Consider the following 25,079-nt stretch of genomic DNA (forward strand, 5'->3'; position numbering starts at 1 on the left):
TCGCGACGAGCAGTCTCGATCTCGAGGCAACCGGTGCTTTTATCGACCCGTTTCAACGAGAACGATCCGATTATTTCGATGGATCGCGATCCAGCCGGTGCATACCACCGAAACAACTCGAAGGTTCACGCGCAAACTCTACCACCGATCGACCGCGAAATTAGAATCGGTGAAAGTGCCGGTCGTTCAACGCGAGCTCGTAGAAAATCCGTCCCTTCGCCAATTCTTTCGATCTACGAGTACTTCGCGTTCGAAGGTCTCGAATCCGAGTACGATAAAGAAACAGCTGCGAGGAACACGATCAACGATCGCGTAAAACATCGTTGGTCACTTTCGTGCACTCGAGCGGCTGGAAAAAGGCACCGCCGTTCAAATTGATTCGCATTCTTTTCTTTTTTCCATTCCTTTTTATTCATCGATCGTTCCTGACTGCATTCCTCGATGCGACGATCAAAAATTCCATTTCGGAAAGGGCCACCCGATTTCGGGTAGAAACGAACAAACCAAGTGTATATATACAATATTATTGGATCGTTGTAGTTATTGAAACGGAGACACGCATACACGCATCAATAATATCACATGTATTTGTACTCTATTTAAGTACGCGAATGTTTGAATAATTAAACGAAGAACAATTTCGAAATTACTTTTCTACCTTTTATTATTCCTCGATAGACGGACGGACGGACGAGCGAGTAACAACTGGTCGGCGGCGAGCAGACGTCGCGAGCTCGTGATTAATCGGTCCGCGTGCGCGAGCGAACGCGTGTCAACGATGCACGTGTGCGTGCGTTTATTATTGCGCCAAGTATTAATATGAATCACTTGATGCGCTTACTTAGTCGGGAGAATAGTCAGTTGACTCTAGATAAAAATAATTGCGGCAACTTGGTTTCAAAAATAGCCGACTGTTGCATCCGACGTCCGAAAATATATCTTCGAGTTCGTTCCGATCAACCTCGTGGCAAACATCGATCGGATCGATAAGGAAAAAAAATATATTTACGCGAAATACCAGTCAGCGATAAATGTTTTAAAGCGAGTTGCGATCCAAGAGTGACTCGACGCGATGCATTCTAGACTTCGGCGGAACCGTGTATCAACGACGAGTCATCACGCTTTAACGAGGTTTCAAAGGCTAGCATTAATCGATAAGAAACTTAACGAGCTTAACTTCTCTCGACCCTCGAAGACAGCGGTTATCTAGACGATATAAATATTTTCAACCGCTCGTCAAAAGAGGTTTTGCAATACCGATGAAACGACCGGAGCGAATATCTTTGGCCGCGTTTCATTTCAGTCCGCGTGTCTAGACCGAATTCTTGTTCGATGCACGCCAACCTTCGTAATTCGAAAAGATCGCGCATCGAGCAACTCCCATCGTCGTTTTTCTCGACGCGTACGAAAACGTATCACCGATCGTTACAATCGCGTTTCCAACCTTACGACGGCCCTTTTAACGAGAATAATTCCCACGAGAATATTTAACGCGAGCGCGAGTTACATAAATAAATAACGCGTACGAACGGCGAGAAAACGTTCGATCGGAAATAAAGTTCGAGCGTCGATAAAGCGAATCGCGGATAACACGGCGGTTTTTAGCGGTCCTTTAATTTTTTACCGCTCGGTCGATAAAGCGAATCGCGGGCAGCGGTGTACGCGTCGAGGTCAGGCGCTAGGCCCGTAACGATTTCGTGCTCGCATTCAAGGTTTCCGCGTAAACGAAGCACGGAAGATGTTAGCAGTCGTTTCGAGGCATCGTCATCTGCGTCGTCGTTGTCTTTCATCGCCGTCGTGCCAAAGGCGAACGCATGGCAACCTCGTCAACCTCGATACGCCTTCGCCAATGATAAGATAAAAAGGTTAGCTTGTGTATGTTTCTGGTAGAGACGCGACGTGGGCGTTGTTGCATTTCGCTTTGCTCGTGTGCACTTCGTTCCTTGCGTTCGTTCACGATAACGTTTCTTCTGTTTCTACGCCTTCTTTTTTCCCCCCCTTCCCTTTCGCGTTCTTCCACCGCTGTTCTCGTATCACGAAAGAAACGCGTTAAGAGGCGACCGTGTGACGCACGAATCGAACGAATCTCGATAAAACGATTGTTTCGTGCTGCGAGGTTAACCACGGACTCGCAGGTATGCGCAGGTATGCGCGAGTAGGCGCCATCGTGCGACCGCCCACGGAGAAGGTATATTTCTGTATTCGTACGTGGGCAAACGAGCGATGCGACCAACTGTGACGCTTAACCTACGTATACGTATTGCACGATCAGGGCCGAGTTTGTCTCTAGCGAGTCGCGGGGGACACCGTTCGTCTCCTAGAAATTTTTGTCCCACCGACTCGCCTATTCCCGCAACGCGGTTACGTTCGCCTTTGATCCGTCGTGTTTGAATTTTCAAAGAGACGGCGATAAAACGTAAAACCAAAAGGAAAGGATCATTTTGTCGACCGCTTTGTCGATAGTCGCGAGCAGCATCTAGCGTTTCGATTTGTTCGACAACCGGTCCACTTGGGTTAGTGGACGCTCAAAAGTTGCTGTAACACCAGAATCCTTAGGCAGTCACTGATCCGCTACTGTTTATGCATGCGATTAGATTCGAAACTGTACAGGCATACACACGCACAGGAACGTGCGCAATGCGAACACTACCACGCAGCAACCGTCGTGTATACGTGCGCTGGTGCACGTGTGGCGCTCTCCCAGTTAGCATGTACGTAAATAAACTTAGGTTATAAACTCGGGCCTGCGATTTCAACGAGTGTGGCTGTTTACTTCGAACAAAAGAATTTTCAATCTTTCCGTAATGGCGATCCACGACCCGTATCGCGATCCATTATTTTTTTCTTCGTAAATTTATTTACAAAGCTGAAATACCATATGGAAGAATGGTGATCGAACCGGCCCTCCGAAATGCAAGCACGGTAAGCGTTCGGTTCGCGATACTTGTCTATTTCAGTGCCCGAGAAGGTGAGCAACGATAGCGTAAAAAATTCAAGTATAGTTTCCGAAGCAATCCGGTAAGTACGCGCGCGCACGCGCGTATCCACGCTTTTGCGCACGTATGCATACGTACGTATGTACGTATATTGTCCGAGAAATGGGCGCGAAAATACGTACGCGAAGAAAGTGCGCGATCGGTACGGTAATAAAGCAGGCTTTGACAGAAATTTGCTCATGGGTGGGACACGCACGATAAACTTACGGTGCTTATTGGACGAAAGCCAAGTACAGGAAAACTTGAACAATTTCAATCCCGTGCAAGATTCGATCAATCGTCCCCGGAAAGTAAGCAAGCGTCGTAGGCGACCGCCTGTCTCGGTTTGCCAAGAATCCTCGAACGTTGCTTCTGTACTCGAGAGAAGTTTTACACTCGAGACGGAAAAGGAGGTCTAGAAGAAGGACCGTCTGATGCACTTTTTGCCACGAATCGCGACCGCTGACGCCCTTTTCTTTCGCGTTCGCATTCTCACGTGGCTCTTACCGCACAAGTAAGGTAGGTAAGGGCCAGAAGTAGTGTGCCACAGGACTCAAAGGTGAGGTGTCGCAAGTCGAGGCACTGGTAAATAGAAGTAGCCGGTCTCGCTCGCTCTTAAACGGTCTGACTCTATCCCTCGACTTTGTGCGGTGTACCCACCGCACAAATACGTGAAAAGAGAGCAAGGAAAGCGAAGGCTACGAAGCCGAAACGAACGAACAAGAAGGAGAAAGAGAATGGTCGGCATACATCATTTGGGCGCCGAGAAGTCTGGCGCGACCAGGCCAGGCCAGGCCAGAGGCGCGTCTCTGGTTACGCGACCATTTGGGGCGCCAAGCATGGAAGGCGGCCGGTACGCGGAGAGGAGCGGAGGGAAGTACAGATAGAAGGGAAAACCATAGGAGGGCAAAGAGAGACAGAAGAGGGGCCTACGGTGGAGCGTAGGTAGGCGTCCGAGCATCGTTGAGCGAAACGGGGAATCGCGTAGGGTGGTGTAGAGGAAGGAAAGGTGAAAGAGACGGAGGGGAGGGAGAGATCAACGAAGGGGCCCCTGCAGGCTACATTCCAGCAGGACGCGAGTTTTCAAACATGGCTACCCACGTGAATGTAGGTCCACGACCGATCCTATGACACGCACACAATCAACCGTACGAGGCGCAAGATCTCTGCTCGAACGATTCCCTCCCATAGCGTACTCTTTCCCCCTAATGTCTACTCCGTCACACGCTTATACAGACACCAACCCAGAGAATCCCCTCGCCCCTTTACACCATCGGGTTCTTGGTCTCCTCTCCCCCCGCGGCAACCCGGACGGCCTGGCCGACCGAGCTGGCGACACCCTGTCTGGCAAGACCGGCCGGCGGACAAAGGAGGGGGAGCCTGGTCGCTGCGTTGCCACGTCCTCGGACTTCGGGCTGCGCCTACCTTCGGCCCCAAGGACAAATCCGATGAACGTGCCAGCCGTCGTGGCGTACTTAGGCGACTGCCGGTCTGCTACCGCTGCGGCGCTTTCCACACGATAGTGCCTCGTACCGATATTATTCTCTCGACCGCTACCGCTACCGTGCTCCTGTTTGCGCGAAACGCTGATAACGGACGAGAAATCGTACTACCGTAATTCCAAGTCAAACACCGATCTCTCGAGGATTTTTCGTCAAACTCGAAACGAAATCCGACTCTTCCGAACGGAGGCGCGAAATGCCTGAACGATGAGTCGCGGCCGTAGAACTATGCGAAGGTCAAATCGTGCTCAGAGGCAGGTACCTCTCATCGCGATATTGGCTGTCGGTCGTCGAATGTATTTAGAAGGGGCTCGGAGTCGGCGTGATCGACAGAGCGAGAATAGCCAGTGAAATTCTTAGAAATGCAGTAGGGTGCTCCTTCGAGGAACCGCAGGAGGATCGGTCGGGTCTCTCGGTTTCTGCTGGTGGCGCGAATCGTGGAAATTTACGAGGTCTCGCTCGTTTCTTTTTACACGAGCCGTCTCGCTCGCTCTTGTTCGTCAAAGTATATACTAACGCACGGTTTGCGTCATTGCTCGCAGGTCTCTCCGCGTCAGTATACATACGTTGCGGCCTACGTGCGACCGAGCGACATGGCAACCGCGCGAAAAGCTAAACATATTAACTGTCGGCTCACGCCGCAAAAACAACATGATCTCATTCCACGACGTATATGCAAGAAACTTGCGATTCGTATGCACGCCTGGAAACCTCATCCACTGATAACTCCGAGGGGATAGGCGGGCGCGAGAAGCGAAAATAAGAGCGTAAAGAGCGTAAAGAGCGTAAAGAGCGTAAAGAGCGTACAGAAAGTAAAGAACAACTGACCGGCAATGACTTACCGACGTAACGGTAAGCCAGCAGTATGCTGGTAATAACCAGTAAGAACAATGCAGATCGCATTACCCCGTCGAGTTATAATAGGGACGACTTCAACCCTAACAAGACTACCATTACCAGTAAGCTGACACGGCTACGGCCGTTTTTCCTGGAAGGCAAAATCCCCTTGCCTCCCTGGCCTTTCCCCTTATTCGAGTGCCAATAAAACTTCCTAGACGACAGTCGTCGCTGTTGGCGCTCGGTACGGCAAGCTTTCAAGAATCGTATACCGTATGCGAAGCCTGACGTAGGTCTTCAACGATTTAACCTAGATAACGCGCCTAATCTCGGCGAACGAGAAAACATCGTAACTCGAGCCGCCGTGTACCATTCTTACGATAGACTCGATCGCGATCGACCAGTCAATCGGATTGCGAGAAAAATTTGCCCAGCATATGCGGACCGTCGCCTCGAGGAGGCGAGAAAAGGTATCCACGGTGTCGAGTCGAGGAGAAAGGCGAGCAAAAATCGAGGCTCCATGCTGGCTGCTACGGCGAGCTGTGGCAAGCAGCGAGAAGCGAACGGGCAGGCGGGCAAGCAGTCAGACGAGCACGGCAGACAACATGGCGCCGAGAGCGTCGTCACGCCGGCGTGACGTTTCCCGCGCGCGTCATTAACGGAAGTGAGCACACAAAATGGCGGAGTTTTACGGCGCTGAGGTGTGAAAGGGAGAGACTCTCCTCTCCGAACAGCGAGCGGGAAAAGGAGAGACTCGAAGGGAGCGAGAGAGAGCGAGAGAAAGAGAGTGAGGGGGGAGGGGGCGGGTGGGGCGCCTACGTGTGCGGGTAGTCAGGCAGGATGACGAGAAACGTAGAAAGAGGAGTTAGTAGTTGGTGGAGGTTAGGTCGGTTAGGCGTAAAGAAAGAAGAATGACTGGTGGCCGGCGGCGGTGGACTCTAGCGCCTGTGCTGCTCGAGTGGGATGTTGGGTATGTGTCGAGGGGCGCTTGCTGGATAGAGAGAAAAGGAGAGAAGGGAGCGATGTGGAAGGGGAAGCACGATGAGAGACCGAGAGTGCGGCAAAGAGACGCGCGAGGCGTCGAGGGGCTTCTAGAACAAGAGAGAGACGGACCGAGAGAGAGAGCGAGAACCCGGAGCGTACAAGCCGCCGCCGACGACGACGGCGGCGGCGGTGGCGGCGGCCGCGGAGGGGGGACGGGAAGGGAAAGAGACCGCTCAGTGGGAAGCAGCCGCAGTCCTCGCCCAGTGGTGGGGATGAAAATTAGTTACGGCATCCACCAAGAGACCTAAAAGGAACTCCGTGCGCGGCGCGGCCAGGCAAGCACTTCGTGCAATGTTACGCGTTAAGGTACCCCCGTGCGTCGTTGGCAGTGCCCGGTTACGAAGCTCATCGTCGTCGTCATTGTCGCCGTCGTTCTCATCTCCGGTGTTCGACGTGTGACGGTCATCGACGTCACGCCGAAGAAAAAGTTGGTTCGGTGGGTGCGCGAAACTACACATTATGGCTCATGGTGTGAGCGAGGTGCTCGGTGAGGGGAACTCGGTGAAAATGGTGCATCAGAAACAGCAGCAACAGCAGTCGGTAGTGCATCAACATCAACAGCAACAGCAACAGCAACACCCTCCTAACAACACCACGAGGAAATCGGTCGGAGTGATGGGTAGCAGACGCATATTCGCGCCGGCCTTCAAGCTTAAGGTTCTCGATTCGTACAGAAACGACATCGACTGTCGCGGTAACCAACGAGCCACCGCGAGGAAATACGGAATTCATCGACGTCAGATACAAAAGTGGTTACAGTGCGAGGATAATCTTAGAAACAGTTGCGCCGAGACTGGAAACACCGCAGTGATTTCGTCGACGGTGATCCCTTCCGCGGGTGTTTCCAAGCCGGACAGTACCGTGACGGAAGCCACGGGGCCTGCCGTGACTCCAGCAGCGCCGGCCTTGAACCTCAGCCTCGCCAGACTGCACGGCGACGAGCTGGCTACACAGCAAGGGCCCCCACCTCTTCTTCCTCGTCCTCCTCATGGTGGTTCACCCTCTTCGCCCCAATATGCCGCTCAATCCACCACGGCCCCGATTTTGCCCCCTCGGCTCGGATATCAGGAATTCACCGCTAATCAGGAGTCGCATCACCTTCGTCGCGAAGTGGACGATCGCGCCCAGCTAACGGATTCGATTCACGAGTACTCGGAAACACGCGTGGATCAGGAGCAACAGCCCGGTTACTACGTTCTGAACGCGGACGGGCAACGCGAAATCGAAAACTCGACGTCGTTCGACGCCCGAAACGAAGCGAAGGTCTACCAAACGTTGACGAGTTATCGCGGCCCTCCTCGTCAAACGCACCGGTACAAGGAAAACGAAATAATCGGCGCGATGGTTCATCATCACCATCGACAGCATCGCTCGCCGAGTCGTAATCGCTCCCAGCAGAATTACGGCGACGTGGATTCCTCCGTGGACGGGAAATCGTCGTACGGTTTGCTACTAGCGCCGTCGATGATAAAGACCGAACGAGCGAGCCCAGACTCGGCGGCGACGCCAGGGCCGTGCGAGTCGACGTGTTCTCCCGTTGCCTCGAGGGTCCCACTCTCGCCCGTTTCCCATCGCACCGCCGGCACCACCACCATCACCGCCACCACCACCACCACCACCACCACCACCACCAGCATCGGCATCAACATCAACAGCAACAGCAGCAGCTCCAGCTCCAGCTCCAGCTCCAGCTTCAGCTCCAGCTCCAACTCCAGCTCCAGCTCCACGACGTCCGTTCACTTCGATTCCCCACGGGCGTCCGCGAGTCCCTGTTCGTGCGTGCACGTGCACGTGCACGAACACGCGCACGAACACGCGCACGCACACGCGTCTCCGACATCGGATTCCGAGAAGCCGATCCGAGAGTCGAAGGAGACAACGGCCCATATCGAAGAGAAGGGAACGGAGGACATTGCAGAGGAGGCAGAAATCGGTAGGGCGGTGGTCAAGGAAGAATTGCACATAGAGGAGGAGGAGGAGGAGCAGGAGGAAGAAGAGGAAGAGGAGCAGGAGGAGGAAGAGGAAGAGGAGGAGGAGGAGGAAGAAGAGGAGGAAGAGGAGGAGGAGGAGGAGACGGAGACCGAGACGAGCGACGAAGGAAGAGAGGCCGATGCATCCTCGTACGTCGATTATCAACGGCCACCTGCTGATTCGCGTCCGGTAAGCCCCGCGCACGACCGAGAAGGATATTCCTTGCCCTCGAGCCCTCGTGGCCCTGCCAGTTCCGGGAGATCGAGCACCAGTTGCTCCGACAGCGAAATGGATCCACTCGACTGCTCTTCCGGTGGTCACAATTCGTCCAACGATCTCGCTCGTCGGCGATCGTTCTCTCTGCGTTTCAAGCTGGACGTTCTCGACGCGTTTCACAGGGACGTCGGCGTGGCCGGTAACCAACGCGCCACCGCGCGAAAATTCGGGATCAATCGTCGCCAGGTACAGAAATGGCTGGGCCAGGAAACGGAGCTCCGAGGGGAGATCGCCGTCCGTGGAAACTCGCGGCAACGGTTGGGCCCTATCCAGGATGCCGCTTCCGGTGAGTCACCGGTGGATCTAAGGACGTCGAACTACGTTTCCAGCTTATCGCAGGATCGAATCGAAGCCGAGTACGACCGATCGCCTCCGCCTCTTTACTGTTGCGACGTAGGTTCCTCCTCCTCGCAGCATCTTCCGTACTACCACCACGCGATCGCTGCGGATCCATCCTCCGAGAGCGAGCCCCCGGCTTCTTGCAATCTCTCCTGCTGCATGGACATCCACGCCGCGACACCGGCCTCCTCCTGTTACCAGGAAGCCTCCTTGAGAGGTTCTTGCTACTCGGAACCGCAAAACAGGCTCTACTGTTATTCCCCCAGAGAGTATTCGTCCGAGATCGGCTCCGTTCTCGAGCCGTCGGAGGAGTTCCCCGTGTCCTTGAAGAGACAGCACTGCACCCTGTCGTGCTGCTACGAGGCCCTCCAGTCGCCGAAGAGGATCTGCTTGGAAGCCGACTGTCGAGAACCGCCTCCCCAGGAGACGCCGCTCTGTCTGGTGAAGCCGAAGAGGCTTCTCGACGGGTCTCCGTCGAGAACGGAACCGGTGACCAGCACCGTCCCGACACCACCGGCATCCGCGCCGCCTCCACCTCCGGGACCAACATCCAAGAAGGACGCCATTCTGTTCAAACCGTACCTGGACAATCCCGTGAGCAAACCCGTCAAGGAGCACACCATCCAGAGGGGATTGTCGCCCGTCAGCAACCAGAACGTTATCAACAACAACAACAACTGCCAAAGCATCTGCAATTTGAACGAAGGCAGAGGCCACGACTACGCTCTCGAGCTTAGTTTAAGACTGCCGGTATCCTGGAGGACTCACCCGAGTCCGTACACCGAGTTCCCGCAGGTCAGGAGCGCGTTCGTTAGGTATCCAGCGAGTCCTCATTACAGTTAATTCGAAACCAATCTTCCGATCCTCGACGCGGCGGAATCGGTTCATTTTTTAACATCTTTCCGGATCGTTTTTACGAATTCGGCGAAGGTTCGATCGGGTTATCGTAGTAAGCGCGCGTTCCCCGGTGGTGTACGGTTTCGGGACGAAAGGAAAAGGAGGGAGGGCGTCGCTCGGAAGGATTCGCCGGCGAAGGATCGATCGGTACGTGATCCGCGACACGTCGCGCGCCACGTAAGCGTTTATCGTTTCGGTGCCGCGTTATAGATCGCGATAAAGTCTTAATCGGCCATTGGACGATTCGTGGCGTGGAAGGAGATTATACACGGTCGTGTCCTCGGTCGGCGTCTTCTCCCAACTTGTCCGGACCTGGGACCTGCCCCTCCTCGTTGTTCCCCGCAGCCCCCCTCGAAAATCCGCGCGGATACCCACCGAGCCGTTTCTTTTCTTCGCGTTCCCGTTATCGTCGAGATTAGCGTTCAGCGGCTATCGGCTAGGCCGTTTAGAGGTCGCGTGGATTCGCTATAATTACGGAATTATGTCAGTCCCGGGCGAAGATACCGATCGCGTGGAAAAACTCTCCCGCGGAACGATGTTTCTCGGTGGGTGTTGCGCAACGATCGAACGACGCCGCGATCGGCGATCGGCGATCGGCGATCGCTCCGGTGATCGAATTCGAAACGTAAAGTCCCGCGGATCGGGATCTCGATCCGTTTTTCCGTCCTTCCGCGTCCACGATTACGGCCGATCGCTCGATTTCTCGGTACTCCCGTCCCGCCGTCGGGCTTTTCCGCGAACGAACCGTCGCCTTTTCTTATTCCGCCTTCGTCGAGGATCGATCGTTGTTAGATATCGTTTAATTGCTCAAAGAATTTCTTCCATGCGCGCACCTGTGTTACACGCACGGTGCGCAAGTATTACGACAGGGTTCCGTCTCCGTATTTTTTTCTCTCTCATTTTCTCCGTCTCCCCCGCGTCCCTCGACCAACACCTCCTCCACGAGTTTTCTTCGTCGTTTCTTTTCTTCCCGCTGGATCGATACCTCGCGAATACGTACGCGAACGTGCGCAACGAGGAATCGACCGATCCGCGATTACGGAGCTGTTCGACGCCGCGGAAGGATCGAACCGATTCCTGGACGAACGAAAGCGTCGCCTCTGCGCACTCGAGCGTTTTTCTTCTCGGTCGTCTCGCACGGAAATCGTTTCGAACCTTTCGACGTCGGAGCCGCGAACAATTTCCGCGGAAAGTCGAGGAACGACGACCAAGACGAAAACTCGCCGCTTCCGTTCGAAACCGCTCCACGTGCCTTCTTTCCTCCCGATTTTCGAGCGTGAACCGCGTACGTGGACGAAATTGTATCTTGTACCGATCCACGCGCTTCTCCGGCCCGTCGACGATCCGCGAAATCGATCAATCGCCGCGGAACGATCGCCCGGGAAGTTGGAGAGCGAGAAATTCTCGGAAACTGTCGACTTTTGGGGGGAGAATTTAAAAAAACGTCGCCGTCACGCTCGGGAACGTTTCATAAAAAAAAAAACTCGCGTGCCTTATACTCGACGTTCGCGAACGGGAGGTTCCGGCCGATGATGTATCGAAAAAAGATCGACTCGGAGCGGGCGTTGCGACGGTCCGCGGCGTTCGAAGACTCGAAATCGGCCGGATCGTCCCGGACGGATCGCGTCGAGACTGTACACATCGGGGACGCAAAATCGGTTAGCGTCGCCCGTCTCTGGAGAGACGCGACGAAAGTGTTTTTAAACGTTCGTTGTAAATTATTGGTACGTCGGTGTGTGTTTATCGCGTGGTCGTTCTCGAGGTTCGCGGTATCGTCTCGGCGCGATCCGATTCTCGAGGCGATAACGCGTTCTCGTTTTATCGTGGAACGACCTTCGCGTCGTAGCGCCGCGAAGAAAGTTCTCCGAATCTCTGGGCGAGGATCGGTGACGTTGAGAAAAGCCTCGGATATTCCGCGACACCTGGTTCGCTCGGAAACCGAGCGCTATCTCCGGACCGTAATCTCGTCTATGCGAAACGTCATTCCCGGCGACCAACCGTCTGCGCGGCAGAAACGAGCAGACCGCCCCTCTGGGAAATCGAAAATAGCGTTCCACGAATCCTCCCAGGATCCGGCAATTGAGCGCGAAGAAGGGCAATTTTGTAAACGAGCGTCGCAGACGGACGGACCGGTTGCGTCAATGTTTCAATATTCAGGCTCGATCGAGCTCGTTCCAGCCGCGCGGCGAACAATCTATCTCGCGCGTTGCGACAGCCGCGTATTATCGTCCTCGTCGTCGTCGTCGAGCGAAACGCGTTTCGCGCCCGCGGATCAACGACATTATTTATCCGCGCGACCCGTTCGATCTCGGCGTCCACCGAGGGATCGAGAACGAATTTTCGTTCACCTCGCGCGAGAAGAGAACCGGGAGCTTTCGGAGCCGCCTCGAGACTCGCCGCGCATCGAAACGGGGAGAGGAAACACCGTATTATTCTATGTATAGCCTTGTCCAAGCGTGTTTCGTCGATAGGGTCAAGGCGGCAATGTACAATAAAATGTAGCGTAATCGTAAGCCATAATGAATTACATAATGCCATAACGTTTTACATAACGAACGAACGTGGTGCGTCGAACCGACCGACGAGCGCTAAGCGCGCGGTGCGGTGCGGTGCGGTGCGGTGCGGTGCGGTGCGGTGCGGTGTGCTCGATAGCGCGAGAAATCTATGCGTGGCTGCCCGCGTAAACGCGTAAGCGCGTACGCGATCGCGCGCGCCTGTGTGTCCGTGTGCACAGCCCACAAGAGTCTATTAAACGAGGCATAAAGCATATATAAGCAATATATTTTTTAAGCGCGTAAAACTGTACGAACGAAGCGACCGAGGGGAGCGGGTTCGGTGTCCCCGGAGGGGGGAACCTCCGTGGGTGAACCCCCGGCTTTTCAACTACGTACACGCGTCTGCGTACCCCGATACACGTGTTCGTACAGTCGCGCATCAACACACGCACGCCGAATAACGTCGTAAGCGTAACGTTCGTGTCGAGTACGTCTACAAAGAAATTTATATATATATATAAATATATTGCGTTGACAAATACAGAGAGAGACGGAGAGAGTGTGCGAGAGTGCGCGAGAGAGAGAAATAGAGCACGTATATAATTATATATACATATATATGTATATATATATATTTTAATACGATCAAACTTATATGTACCGACGAAGCGCCTCTTAACTCGCCCGGTGCCTTTTAAATCGCTCGTGCCTTATAGCTTCGCACGAGGCGAAATCAAGGACCAAAGTGCCTCGCGTCCTTAGAACGAGCCACGGTATTATTTTGTTTCGCGTCCTCCGGCGACGAAGAAGCGTGTCCCCCGCGGCTCTCTCGGCAAGGATATGTTCCGCGATAGAGAACACCGGTGACTCGTCCAAGCGTGTAATAATAACAACAATCATCAATAATAATAATGATAATAATAATAATAATAATAATAATAATAATAATAATAATAATAATAATAACGATGATAATCAGTATTCAGATTTATTCGATTTATTTATTGGTCGCCGTTTCGACCACCGTTTTAAGCGACGACGCTCTTTGTTTTTTCTTTGTTCGTCGAATAAACGATCGAAAAGAATTTGCGTACACCGAACCGACGTGTTTTCTTTCATTTTTGATTTCCTATTTCCTTGGACAACTCTTCGTCCGTTCTACAGTTCGCTGTTGGGAACCCAACGGAAAATCGCGTTACAACGTTCGGAGGATCGGGTCGAGAACCGACGCGAGAATCGCGGTTCGCTTTTCCACGGGTCTTTGAACGACGACGGTGCTCGAAAAACGAAACTTGAACATTTCAACGCGGATCCTAAGACGTACACGATGAGAAAAATTACGCACGCGGCTCCATCGAGTGCGCGTTGCGGGCTCGTGCCACCGAAGATACCGAGCCCACGAAATCGTCCAGTTAAACGTCCGCTCGATTGTTACCCGCGAGGCCTAAAATAGTCGACTTTGGCGTACAGAGCGCTATCGGTGTTCGAAAGCCCGTAAAAAAGCGAGCGTTACGGTTGGATACGTCTCCTTGTCAGCGCGCGATAATCGAAGAATCCGCTTATCTATTTTTCTTCCCTTACGACCGAGGTTCCCCGGCGAACGCGAACGATGGCGAAGGCAGCGATACTATCATTATCATTATTGTTATTATTATTGATTCCGTTACCGTACGAAGTCGCGCCGCGCGTATTTCCCTTTCGACGGGAAAATTTGCCCGATTACCGACCATATCCGTTATTGTGATTCATCGAGAGGAAGACGGAAAATGAGAGGGAGAGACTGAACATTGAATACGACAGAGAGAGAGAGAGTGAGAAAGAGAAAGAGCGAATGATCGACGACTAACGCACGGTGAGACAGACAGGCACCGTCGATGCGTCGTTTCCTTTTGTACGCTCGGAGAAACGAGAAATAATTGTATCAAATATTGTATTATATACACACGCGTAGATTATATCGGATAGAAATTTTAACGAATGTGAGAGAAAATATAAGAGACTATTTTAAAAGAAATCTCCGTTCCGGTGTTATCGTTACTGCACCGATCTTCTTCCTTCTTTAGCTGCGCGCGATGCGTCGGTTTCGAATCGACGCCAAAAGGGTTCGGCTGGTTGTTCGCGCGACGTAGGTACCGTGGTGCGAAACGCGTAACACGTGCATACCTTATCGAAAGTAGAGGCGGCCGCGAGTCGAAGCGAAACTCTATCGATCGATTTCGGATAATGGCGTATTCGACCGTATGCATTCGAGACGCGCGTGGCAAGCTGCAGTGACGTCTGCCTTCGAGATAACAACGAAGCCGATAACTCGAGGGAACCGCGATACGGTCGAACGAAGGTAGACAACGATCCTCTCGCAAATTGATTTCGATGAAACCGGCTACTTTCTTCGATCCGAATCTCTTTATCCGAAGAATTATCGCGCGATCTACCGATTTGTTTAACGAGCACGGAAACGCGATAACGGCCACGAACGAGGGAATAACAGATGATAATATTTATTACACAATTATTTTCAGTCCGCTCGCTTCACCGGACGGCATAATTTTCCCATTGTCGTTACGAACGCATCGTACCCGTTGCTCGCGTATTTCTTATCAAGGGTACCGATGGAAACGAAAGATTCGATTTCGATGGTTCGAGAACGGTGCGCGCGCCGCGCCCACTTCGAACGAGCGAGTTGAAAAAAGTCGAGAAACGGAGAAAACGCGAGCCTTCCTTCTCCGAGCTTTAATCTTATCCGATGAAATCTCGAGCTGCTCGGGACGAAGCCGTAAAAGAGTAACGCGGCGCTCGACTACCGCTAGGAGAATCGCTCGTGATCCGTTTCCGGCGTTGATGATCGCGTCCACGGTGAGTCTAGGATATTTTTCGGGCCCTGTTGGGTAACGCGAGGCGCACGGGTACTCGAAAGGAACGTCGGTCCAACCTGTGCGCGCAAATCGGTATCCGTGGTTGGCTACGTAAATACGTAATTCCGTGTGGTTGGTGCGAGGGCCGAAGTCGCGTCGGAGATAAGCAGAAGCGAACTCGGCGAGTGACTCGTGCACCGAAAGCAGTCACGTCGGATGCACAGCCACGCACGCACACTGTCGCGCGTCGTGCAATCGATGCGAGCGACGCATTGTTTCCGTTATCGCGGTCGATTGGCAGTGGCCGCGGATCGACGATCGCGCACGTACTCGCTAAACTTTCTAAGCACGCAACCACGCGCTGTGCTCGCGCGGTGTGCAGGGCCCCGTCGAGCACCAGCCAGCCGATGCACTTGCGTCGTTAAATGACGTAAATGTTCTCTCACGATTCACGGCTTCGCCGCTTCTCCGCTTCTCCGCTTCTCCGCTTCTCCGCTTCTCGATTACCGAATCGTCGATCCTCGCGACCCGTTCGGCTTTTCGCCGAGGGAACGATACGTACGTTCGCGTTCCCATCGTGGACCGAAACGCGAAACGATGCGCCTCGACCCTAACCGGATCGAAACGAATCGCAATTTCTGTCCTCCGTTTCGAACGAAGCTACGCGGCGCGTGCAGTTGCACACGTGCGTATGACGCAACGTATTCTTACGTACCGCTTAAGCGTACGGTACGAGTAACTAATTGAGCCGTAACGAGCGACCGACACGCCGAAAGCATAATTAGCGCTGGTTAATGAATTCGCGAACATCGATTTCGCGAGGAAAACGGTGTGTCGCAAATTTGTTTTAAAATCGTGTCGAACCGTGCCACCGTCCCGGGACGAGGTCGAACGACGGGAAAGCCGTCGATCCCCCGAGCGAGGAATTTCCTACGCGGAACGAACTACGGTTTTAGATTTACGGAGATCTCTTCGGCTGCTCGTACGCCGGGGACGCTCCGGTTATCGACGGTGGCAGTGTAGTCGCGCGCTGATTTATCGATATTTCCCTGCAATTTCTGCAAAAGATTATTAAATATCTTATCGCCCCGGTACTGCAGACCGTGATGCGTTTTCTCGGAACGTAATTCGCGCAGAAACGTTTCGATGTTGCGCCACCGAGCGAAACTTGCACAATTTCGTGGAATTTTTCGAATACGGATGTTCGGTCTAGATCGAACGTTAATAACAACGCTGTTCGTTTTTATTCAGGCCATCGCGTACGCGCGAAGCAGACCTTGAATCGAGCTACGACTGATGCAACGGCTTCGATCGGAGCCAATAAATGTCACCGGCTGCCGCGATGCAATTAGGAAGAGCGGAGCGGAGCGGCACGTACGAGTCAAAATTCGTAACGATGGAATCCTCTCGGATCTCGAGGAATCCGTGGATCGTTCATCCACGGAAATCCCGATGAATTTCGTTCGAGAGCTCTGCTCCCGAAGAATCGAGCTCGAGTCGCTGCGCGTCGAACGTTGTCGTTCCGTTTCGTTCCGTTCCGTTCGTGCCGCGCTGAATCCTTTGTTAAATTGTCCTCGTATTCGAGAATTACGGATACAACGTTGTCCGCGACGCGTGAAAAAGGAAACCTCGCGACAGAATTCTCCGCGTCTGGCGTCCTCAACCGGAAATTCGAAAAGGATACCAAAAAGTTCCTGGCCCGATTCCAACAGTCGAGCAGCGTGACTTCTGTTTGCGAGTTGGAGATCACCGTGGCTACAAAGTCTCGAGTTTCGTTGATTATTCTCGCCGTGTGCTTCTTGTCCATCCGTCGATATCTGGTGGAACTGGTGATTACGAATTCGCAGGGACTTTGAGAAGACATCGAGGCGGAGCGTACGTGTTTTTCCCGAGGATCGTCGACCGCCGCTCGCCGCTCGCCTCTCGTCGATCGAGAAGCCGTTCGAAGAAAGTTGGACTTCGCGATCAACAATCGTCGGTACAACGTCTCGATCGTTCGTTGAAAAAGTCGAGTCGCGACTCGAACGCGGAACCTTCGAATTTCGTGAACCCGGTCGCGTTATAGATAGCCAAAGATTAAACTTCTATCGGGCAGGTATCGCGCCGAGTATAAAACTAGCCCGCGGGAATAATTTGCATCGCAGTATCGAAACGATCGACGCATCGAAGCGACGACTTGGCCTCGAGTAGACCCTCGAGTGCCACACTTTCGAAAGTCGCGATTGAGTTTTCGCGATAGAGGCTAATTATAAAAGGCGCCGAAAAGGAGATACAGGGAACACGTGTGCTCCGTAGAGGCGATCGGTGGTAAGGTAAGAGACGAGATACACGGCCCACCGAGTCCTCGTAATTCTCGAAACGGCGGGAAAATCCCTGTTTACCGCGTTGCAAAACTCCAGGGCAGAGTTTATTTTTACCCTAGACGAACACCGTGACCCCTTCTCTCCGACGTCGTATTTTTTTATTCTCTCATTCGCCGTCCTTCGCCTCGCTCTTTTTCGCTCGACGTCGTTTTTGGAGACGTGGAACGTTAATCTTCCTCGGTTGACGGTTTTACCGGTTCGTCGAGCAGAGGTATCTTCGCGACGATCGAAGGTCGCTCGATCGCGGACTATAATCGGACAGAGAGGTTCTTTTAGATCGTAAAACGATACCGATGTTTCTGGTTACAGGTTCTGCAGTTAGAGCACGCTGGAGAAGCGTAGCTGTAAATGACGGAGCGTTACGAATCGCCCGAAGCGAGCGTTGCACTGACCAAGGAAGAGATTCACAATAGATACCAAGACACGGCCCTGGTTATATTTAAAGTAATCGTTTCTACTCCGAAACAGCAATTTTCGCTCGATTGATTTAAATATAAACGCGCTTTAACGATCCCACCTCGAAGGGCAGAGATTCGCATTGTTCGCGCGGCGGTGTATTTCGTTTAACGGCTCGTAAATCCCTTCGTTGCAGGAACAGCAAAGTAAGAAGGAAGTCTCTAATTATCTGACTTTCGGAATCAGTCGTAGGACCATGGAATACAGTAGCTACGGAAATCAACCCGTTATCGTGCGGAGACCAACCGGAACATTGACGATTCGTGACGCCGAAGATTTGTCTTCGCAGATGTTGAGGATATACAGAAAGCCTCGGGATGGTTGTGTAATAAATTAATGCACGATTCAATTATGCCGCTCGGTTGTGAATTTAACGCTTGTGTTCTTTAAACGTATCGTTACTTTATTGTTCGACATCCTCGATACTCTTCCTTCGTACCTATCGACCGATCCGTTTATCGGTCTCCTCGTCGTTGCTTTTGTTCCCTTCGATTTTACGTGCGCGCGTTACTTTTCCAATTTCAATTATAATCTCGACCGGTATATTCTACGCGTAAACGATCATTTAAATATTTATACAACTATATTTATACAATATATTTTCTTTCGCAAATGTGGTCCGACATTCGCCCAACCCACGTACAACGGGTCTCCATTGTTGCATTTCAGACGAAATTTAATGCCCTGCTTCAGGGTGTCGATACATTCGTACCTTACGAGAATATAAGCAACACTGACAACTTCGCGTTGAATGAGATTTCTTTTTTTAAAACTAATTGGATCGACGGTTGCTATTTCGTATAAAATAAATACGTAATAAAAGATACAGAGAATAAAAAGATCCACGGTACATGGATCTCGGTCGCAGTGTCGGTTAAATTTGGCGAGAAAAGGCAGCGCGAACTCATAGTTTGCTGAATTTTCACCCACGATCGATTCAATTGTCGTTTCGTATGGGTTATGATGCCAAGACTAAATGCAGAAAATTGTCAGGATAGCTCAAATGTTCCGACATCCACTGTAGCGGTGTTTCCAAAGGTGGAACGATGCCATGGGTGAGCACCGTGACTGCAAGAAAAGTACACGCAATTTAAGAGTTTGATATTAAACGTAAAAGCGATGAGCGAAGAATATGTATCCACTTTTTTCTTGGTCCGGAAATACTTCGTTCAATAAATTCCTCAACGTTTTCCTCTGACCCTCTTCGTTGACAGTTTTCACCAATTTCTGTACGTATTTGTCCTCGCTCGTGTAGCATCGGAACGGTATATATTTGAAACCTTCTTCGCTGTTGCTGACCTCCATAAGTTTTCGATTCACGGACCAAAACTGATCGAACTTGTCGTTGAGTAAACCGGACCATAGCTGATTGTGGTCTTTCTTTTGCATACTGGACACGATTTGACCTCTGTGCTTCAATACGTCGGCTTCTTTTACGCAGGAGAGGAAATACGATTCTACGGCTTCTCTAAAAATTCAGCCCAACGAAATCTAGTTTATTCGAGTTTGGAAACGATCGAATTACCATTTACTATACGTACTTGTTTTGACAGTGCATCAATACATTTTCTGGAAACCTTTCAAAGTGAACGACGATGTTCCAGGGTAGTTGAATATCGTTGGAATAAATATCCAAAAGTACACCGATCGGATAATGCCACTTGAGGGGAATGCCATTGAATTCTAACCACATCTCGTGCTCCTGTTTACTATCGCTTTGTATGTGTCTGATAAAATGCTTTCGTACCTTTCGCACGAACAGAAAGCAACTTCAAACGAGGTATATTTATTTTAAAAATCTCTATTGGATATACGTTATTTACCTTGTCCGTGCAGAGTGGAAAATAACTTAACCTAGGTACCATAAGATAAAACGGATCGGGTCCTTGCAATTCGCAAATTTCCTCGGAATCGAGTGTGAAACAAACGGGAATTTTTCCATCCCAAATTTCTCTGAGTACCTCTCTGTCGTTCGCCATGATACATACAATGACAAACAACGTTTGTTTCAATTCATTCGGGCCTTCAACGACAATTACGCGCTCTACGATAAGAGGTTATGTTTTTCGTCTGCTACAAAAACTTACTATATATTTTACAGAGCAACGTATCCAATAGTAATATCGAACGATCGATATTTTCGAAATCGAAACACTCCGTGTGGCGACACCTTCGAAATTAATTACAACCACCTGTTTCGTGTTCCTATGATACTCTTATTTTCACGTTATTAACCCGTTCCAAATTCCATTCGTTGTCAGGATCGAGTTGCGGGGACGAACGAAACTTAACGTTACAATGTTTTTTCGGACCGACAGGTTCGATGGAATAACAAACGATTCACAGAACGAGTTCTTTTACGTTTTCTACATTTACCGACTACGTTGTACATACACGTGTATATATAGTACGGTATACGCTACTTTTTCGAATCGCTATATATAGTTCGGAGACAAAGAGGTCGCTTCGATGAACCGATATTTTACGTGTCGGTATTTCAGATGGTACGATTCAACGTTCGTGCTACGAAAATTTTCGTTTCTCGGCGATCGTTATACGATTTCATCGATAAAATTTTAAATCATCGATGGTTTTTTGCTAAACGAATCGGAAACTCGTGATCAATAATCCATCCGCATTTGTCTTCGATTTTGGAACTTTGGTATCGGGAGAACACGATAGTCGAGGAGACGTTCGTCTTTCGCGGATTTTTGAAATTGTGACGTAACAAGTTCGTACAGTATTACCGTTCTCTCGAGCGCAACTTGCCCGTTACGTTAGTCAACAGCGCGTTTGAAACAAGAATCTAATGGAAATGCCTTACCGACGAGTTCTCCGATAAATGCTGCGCAAAACGTTCACAAAAAGTAGTAAAAATAACGATGGCAGCGGTTCAACGATACTTTCTCTATTAAGAAAGTAACTTTGGACGCGTACTAGTCCAGATGTCCGAAGTTACAAGCATAAGACAGTGTACGTACATACATTCCGTCCGAAGCGTTACGAAGCTCTTCGTGCGTAGAAAGAAAACTGGAATACGTATTCAGCGATAGTTTGCAACGTCGGTTGTTTAACCTAGTGGCGGCATCTAGTCGCGAAAGCGAGTAGCGTTTCTCCGCAGACTCGAGCGTTTCACTGCCGAGGGCTCTGCCTGTACCAAACCGTATCGTTGCCGTTACAGATGGCTATACCGTTTCACTCGTAAACGTTAATATTCTTTTTCGAGAAAGAAATTGGAATTTAATAACGAGCGCGGAAACAATCGATAAGTACACGAATATTCCTCTTATATATATACACACGTATATTTTTATATTTTCTTACCGAGAAAAGTATTTATGTATACGTTTAAGAGTTTGAACGCGTTTCTCGCTCGTTGTACGCTTTCCCCCGAAAATCTATGGATGTTCGCAGAAAACATTCACGTACCGTTATCGAAAACGAGACGCAAATACTTAAACCTTTGGACGCTGGTAGCGCCCGATGGTACGTTCGACGCGCGAGCACAGCTGGTTTCGCGTTTTCGGGGGTCATTTTAGATGGCAGGTAAAGCGTTCGTCGACAAGGTTCGAACTTGAAAAATAACGATAGAATTTTGCGCGATACCGTTCGATATTGTTGGCAAGAACGAGAAAAGAACAATCGTTTTCCTTGCACGGTCGTCGACAAGTCGAAGGTTTCGTCCGTTCATCGTTACGCAACGTTCGAACGCAACGATTCTCCGCAGCTTCCTTTCTTTTCTAAAACGCGAGTTTCTTCCAGAGCGTTCCGCTTCGCGATCGAATCGTCGATCCACTCGAGCGAAATCAAACGACCAGTAGAAGAGGAAGTGAGATAAGTACGAAAGTATCTAAAACACGCGCTCGCATCGAATATAAACAACCGAGGCAGATTTCTTATCTGTTAAGCGTAGATGTCGGGCGAGTGTAACGTACTATCGGGTCGAACCTTTGAACTTTGAGAGGGCAGAAAGAAAAAATGACTCTCTCTCCCTCTGCGTCGATAAAAGTCGTCCAGTCCCCTCGTTCCGTTCGCTTGGACGGCCGTGCACGGACCGTGACGTCAATTAGAACGGCCATTAGAGGTCGCAACGCGATCGGATCGAGGGGGCGCACCTGACGCGATCGATACACCGAAAACAAATACGGTGGTTTCCCGTTTACGAGAAGCGATCTTTATCCCGAATTCGAGAGCAGAGATCGTCCCCACTTTTGTTTACGATTCGCGTGGAAGAACTCGTCGACTCGACGATCTCGGACGTCCTCGGTACGAGATAAACATCGCCGACGTACGGATCGAGCGGCTCGCTTTCGAGAGAGAATCGCGCGAGCGATAATTCCCTCGATCGGAAAACGCTTGGAGGTTTCGCCGGTAGATGGCCGTTCCGCGATGGTAGGCCCGAGTGAAAAGCTCTGCGAACGAGAGATCGAATCGATCGCGCTCGGGGTACTATCTCCGTTCGATATCCGTTTTTTTTTTCTTCGATCGTCCGCGGTCTCCGTGCTCGGTTCCACGTCCGACCCGTTCGTGGAAGCGATCGTAACACGGGTGTGAAAAAATACCGGTGTTACTTAATTGAAAGGATCTCGCGCACGTTTATTTACTCGGCGCGTTGAAAAAATCGGCGCTGAGCGTTCGATATCGGGCTCTCGTTTATCGGCTCACCTTTTTTCTCGCGGCCGGTATTCGTTATCGTTCGGTCCGGTAATAACCAGCGCGCGTTACGTAGAAATTGCTACGAACCGCTCGATGTTGCGCACAGCTGCAGTGTTTGCCACGTGTGCGTGTGCCACGGGGCTCGCGTCTCCGGCGACGCTCCGACCCGGCTGCGTCTCTACCGATAAATCGAGCCTCGCGATAAATTTGCATCGCGCGCACCGCGACCGAGAAGGAGACGATCCCGATCGGCTGGCTGGAAACGATCGTCCGGTCTCTCGGTGCGATTGGAACGCTTTCGAAGAGCGGGCAGCGAGAACGCCTCGTCGATCGAACGACTCGAGGTCGGTTCGCCGTTCGTTGGTCGAATTTTTAGGAAGGGTCGTCCAACGGTGGAATTACCCGTTTGCGAAACTCGACCGCGCGGCGAGGAATCAAGATGTTCGATAGCCGCGAGAAAACGAGAATTCCCACGCGGTATCGTTGAATCGATCCGGGGTCGTCGATTCGACGGGTTTATTCTCGGAGGCGGTTCTCGATCGTCGGCGAGTGTCTCCGGGCGATAAACGGGAGAAAAAACGATCCGGAATCGCGGATCGATAACGAGGAGGGGAACGGACGGTGTCCGAAGACAAAAGCGGACTCTCCGCGGAGAGTGCGTCGGCTATCTTTCGAGAACGCGCGGTTCATCTGCGCGCGGCAAACAAAACCGAATCGAGCTCGGTGCCCGAAGTTAATTAACGAACAATCGCGGGCGAGAGACACTTTCGATCTCTTCGAAACGCGCGATAACCACCTTTCCGTTTCACCGAGCGAACCTCCCGAAAATCCGGGTTCAACGGAAAGGTGGGGCGTTTCGAGGCGCACCGAGCGTCTTCGAGAAACCTTGGAGAGATCCATCGGTACGTTTCGCGTCTCGAGTAACGGAGCCACGGAAAGCGCGGGGTGTCGCGATGGAAACGAGTCACCTATGTCTTTCCCGATTTTACCGTTAGCTTTAACGCCGGTAATAGTTTTAGTATCGCTATTAGCATTTATAGTGGTATTTTCGCTCGAGTCGGTTTATTAAATTCGCGTTACCGCGGTCGTTGCTCGTACCGTTACCGTTCCACGCTCGTATTATTTCAACTCCTTAACGGATCACCGTCTCGTCTCGTCTCGATACGCGTCCATTCGTCCCGTACCCTCGAATCTCGTTCGCGTGGCCGTTCGCGAGCGATTCTTTCCAAAGGACGAGAAAGGACTCGCGCGGATCACGGTGTCTCCGGATACTCGGGAACGGATGGTACCCTTGCCGGTTCCACGGCTTCCTTTCGTTCTCGTTTTCGCGAGGAAAGCGGGCCAAGGGGACGAGACGAGGAACGCATCAACGGGAATAAAATGCATTTCGGTCCCGGCGATCTCGAGTCCAACGAAAGCTCGATTCACACGGGAAGCTTCGAGCTCGGTAAACGGCTCGCGGTTATCTTTGCGCGAGGACCGCGACCGTCCCGAGAAAGAAGAGGAATCGGAGACACCGCGAAACCGACTCGGGGGAACTACCGGTTAATTAACGCGCCGAAACAAAGGAACAGCGCCGCGCTCGCGAGACCTTGAAGAATCTCGTTGTCGTCGTGGTCGTCGGCGCGGTATCTGCCGCCTCGGTCTACGCGGCAAATCGTAATTTTCGAGGTTCCCGGCTCGCGGGTGCAACCTTTGATCCTCGATGGTTTTCGGAGTCATTGGCCGCGCCCACCGGACTCCTCGATGCCGCCGATCGGGAACGAGTTTCCGGCTCGTTCGAAACGCGCGCGCACCGCCACGGTTCGAATTTTGCGCGCGAATCTCGATTCGGCGAGTCGTCTTCGATCGGAAAAACGCGTCGATTGGACGGACGCGCGACCGGTGGGTATGAGCCGTCGCTTCCGGTCTCCGCGGTACCGGAACTGCGGGCACGGTCGACTCGTTGTCGCGACGAGGTCGTCCCCCTCGCGAGGGTACTCGCCCAAAGTCATTTCACGCCCGGCGGAGCGCGGAAACGGCCGTTTACTCGAGATTTTGGTTCCCGAGTCCGACCGAGCGAGCTCGAGCGAGCTCGAGCGAATTAGACCGATTCGGTCCGCGTCCTCTCGGTCCCCGTTCTCCGGTGGGGGCCCGATTCGGTCTCGGGGGGGTTGCCAGCCGCTCGTATTCACCGAGCTCGTCCATGGAAATCCTCGATACACCGGAAACGGAAGGGTTGGCGATGCCACCGCGCCGTGTCGCCGAATCTGGAAAACGGAAGTTACGCGCCTCGATTATCGGGTTATTACCAAGGAATCCGTGCAGAGAGAGAGAGAGAGCGATTCGAGGTTCCTCGGGGGAGAATTCCGATCGTTGTACGCGCAGGACGAGTCGAAACCGAATGGATATTCGTCTCGATCCGAGATATCGAGGA

The 25,079-nt window shown here is 51.8% G+C and overlaps 4 protein-coding genes across 9 annotated transcripts; 2 read left to right on the plus strand and 2 right to left on the minus strand.

Annotated features, from left to right (window-relative positions):
• Nucleotides 1-1,661: 1,661 nt before the first annotated feature.
• On the plus strand, nt 1,662-19,370 carry LOC143154907 (uncharacterized protein BRD3OS). Of its 5 annotated transcripts, none has more exons than XM_076326984.1 (3): nt 1,662-1,865; nt 17,861-17,995; nt 18,144-19,370. In XM_076326984.1, the coding sequence occupies exons 2-3, from the start codon at nt 17,900-17,902 to the stop codon at nt 18,342-18,344; spliced, it is 297 nt and encodes a 98-aa protein (XP_076183099.1). In that variant the 5' UTR covers nt 1,662-1,865; nt 17,861-17,899; the 3' UTR covers nt 18,345-19,370. The 5 variants fall into 5 exon arrangements, with proteins under 5 accessions (XP_076183099.1, XP_076183098.1, XP_076183097.1 ...); XM_076326983.1 differs by lacking the exon at nt 1,662-1,865 and adding an exon at nt 16,526-17,063; XM_076326982.1 differs by lacking the exon at nt 1,662-1,865 and adding an exon at nt 16,526-17,166 and having other exon boundaries at nt 18,144-19,369.
• On the plus strand, nt 6,530-9,790 carry LOC143154904 (uncharacterized). The gene has a single exon (XM_076326977.1). The coding sequence runs from the start codon at nt 6,818-6,820 to the stop codon at nt 9,785-9,787; it is 2,970 nt and encodes a 989-aa protein (XP_076183092.1). The 5' UTR covers nt 6,530-6,817; the 3' UTR covers nt 9,788-9,790.
• Atg5 (autophagy protein 5) lies at nt 18,057-20,408 on the minus strand. 2 transcript variants are annotated; one of them, XM_076326979.1, is made up of 5 exons: nt 20,095-20,378; nt 19,831-19,972; nt 19,549-19,754; nt 19,150-19,475; nt 18,057-19,075 (listed from the first exon to the last, which is right to left on the minus strand). In XM_076326979.1, exons 2-5 carry the CDS (start codon nt 19,870-19,872, stop codon nt 18,966-18,968), a joined length of 684 nt encoding a protein of 227 aa, XP_076183094.1. In that variant the 5' UTR covers nt 19,873-19,972; nt 20,095-20,378; the 3' UTR covers nt 18,057-18,965. The 2 variants fall into 2 exon arrangements, with proteins under 2 accessions (XP_076183094.1, XP_076183093.1); XM_076326978.1 differs by having other exon boundaries at nt 19,831-20,408.
• Nucleotides 20,409-20,927: 519 nt separating this feature from the next.
• Nucleotides 20,928-24,338, minus strand: LOC143154906 (uncharacterized). The gene is made up of 2 exons (XM_076326980.1): nt 21,332-24,338; nt 20,928-21,158 (listed from the first exon to the last, which is right to left on the minus strand). The coding sequence occupies exons 1-2, from the start codon at nt 21,426-21,428 to the stop codon at nt 20,944-20,946; spliced, it is 312 nt and encodes a 103-aa protein (XP_076183095.1). The 5' UTR covers nt 21,429-24,338; the 3' UTR covers nt 20,928-20,943.
• Nucleotides 24,339-25,079: the final 741 nt, after the last annotated feature.

This window comes from Ptiloglossa arizonensis, chromosome 2, assembly GCF_051014685.1.
Source record: "Ptiloglossa arizonensis isolate GNS036 chromosome 2, iyPtiAriz1_principal, whole genome shotgun sequence".
Lineage (NCBI taxonomy): Eukaryota > Metazoa > Arthropoda > Insecta > Hymenoptera > Colletidae > Ptiloglossa > Ptiloglossa arizonensis.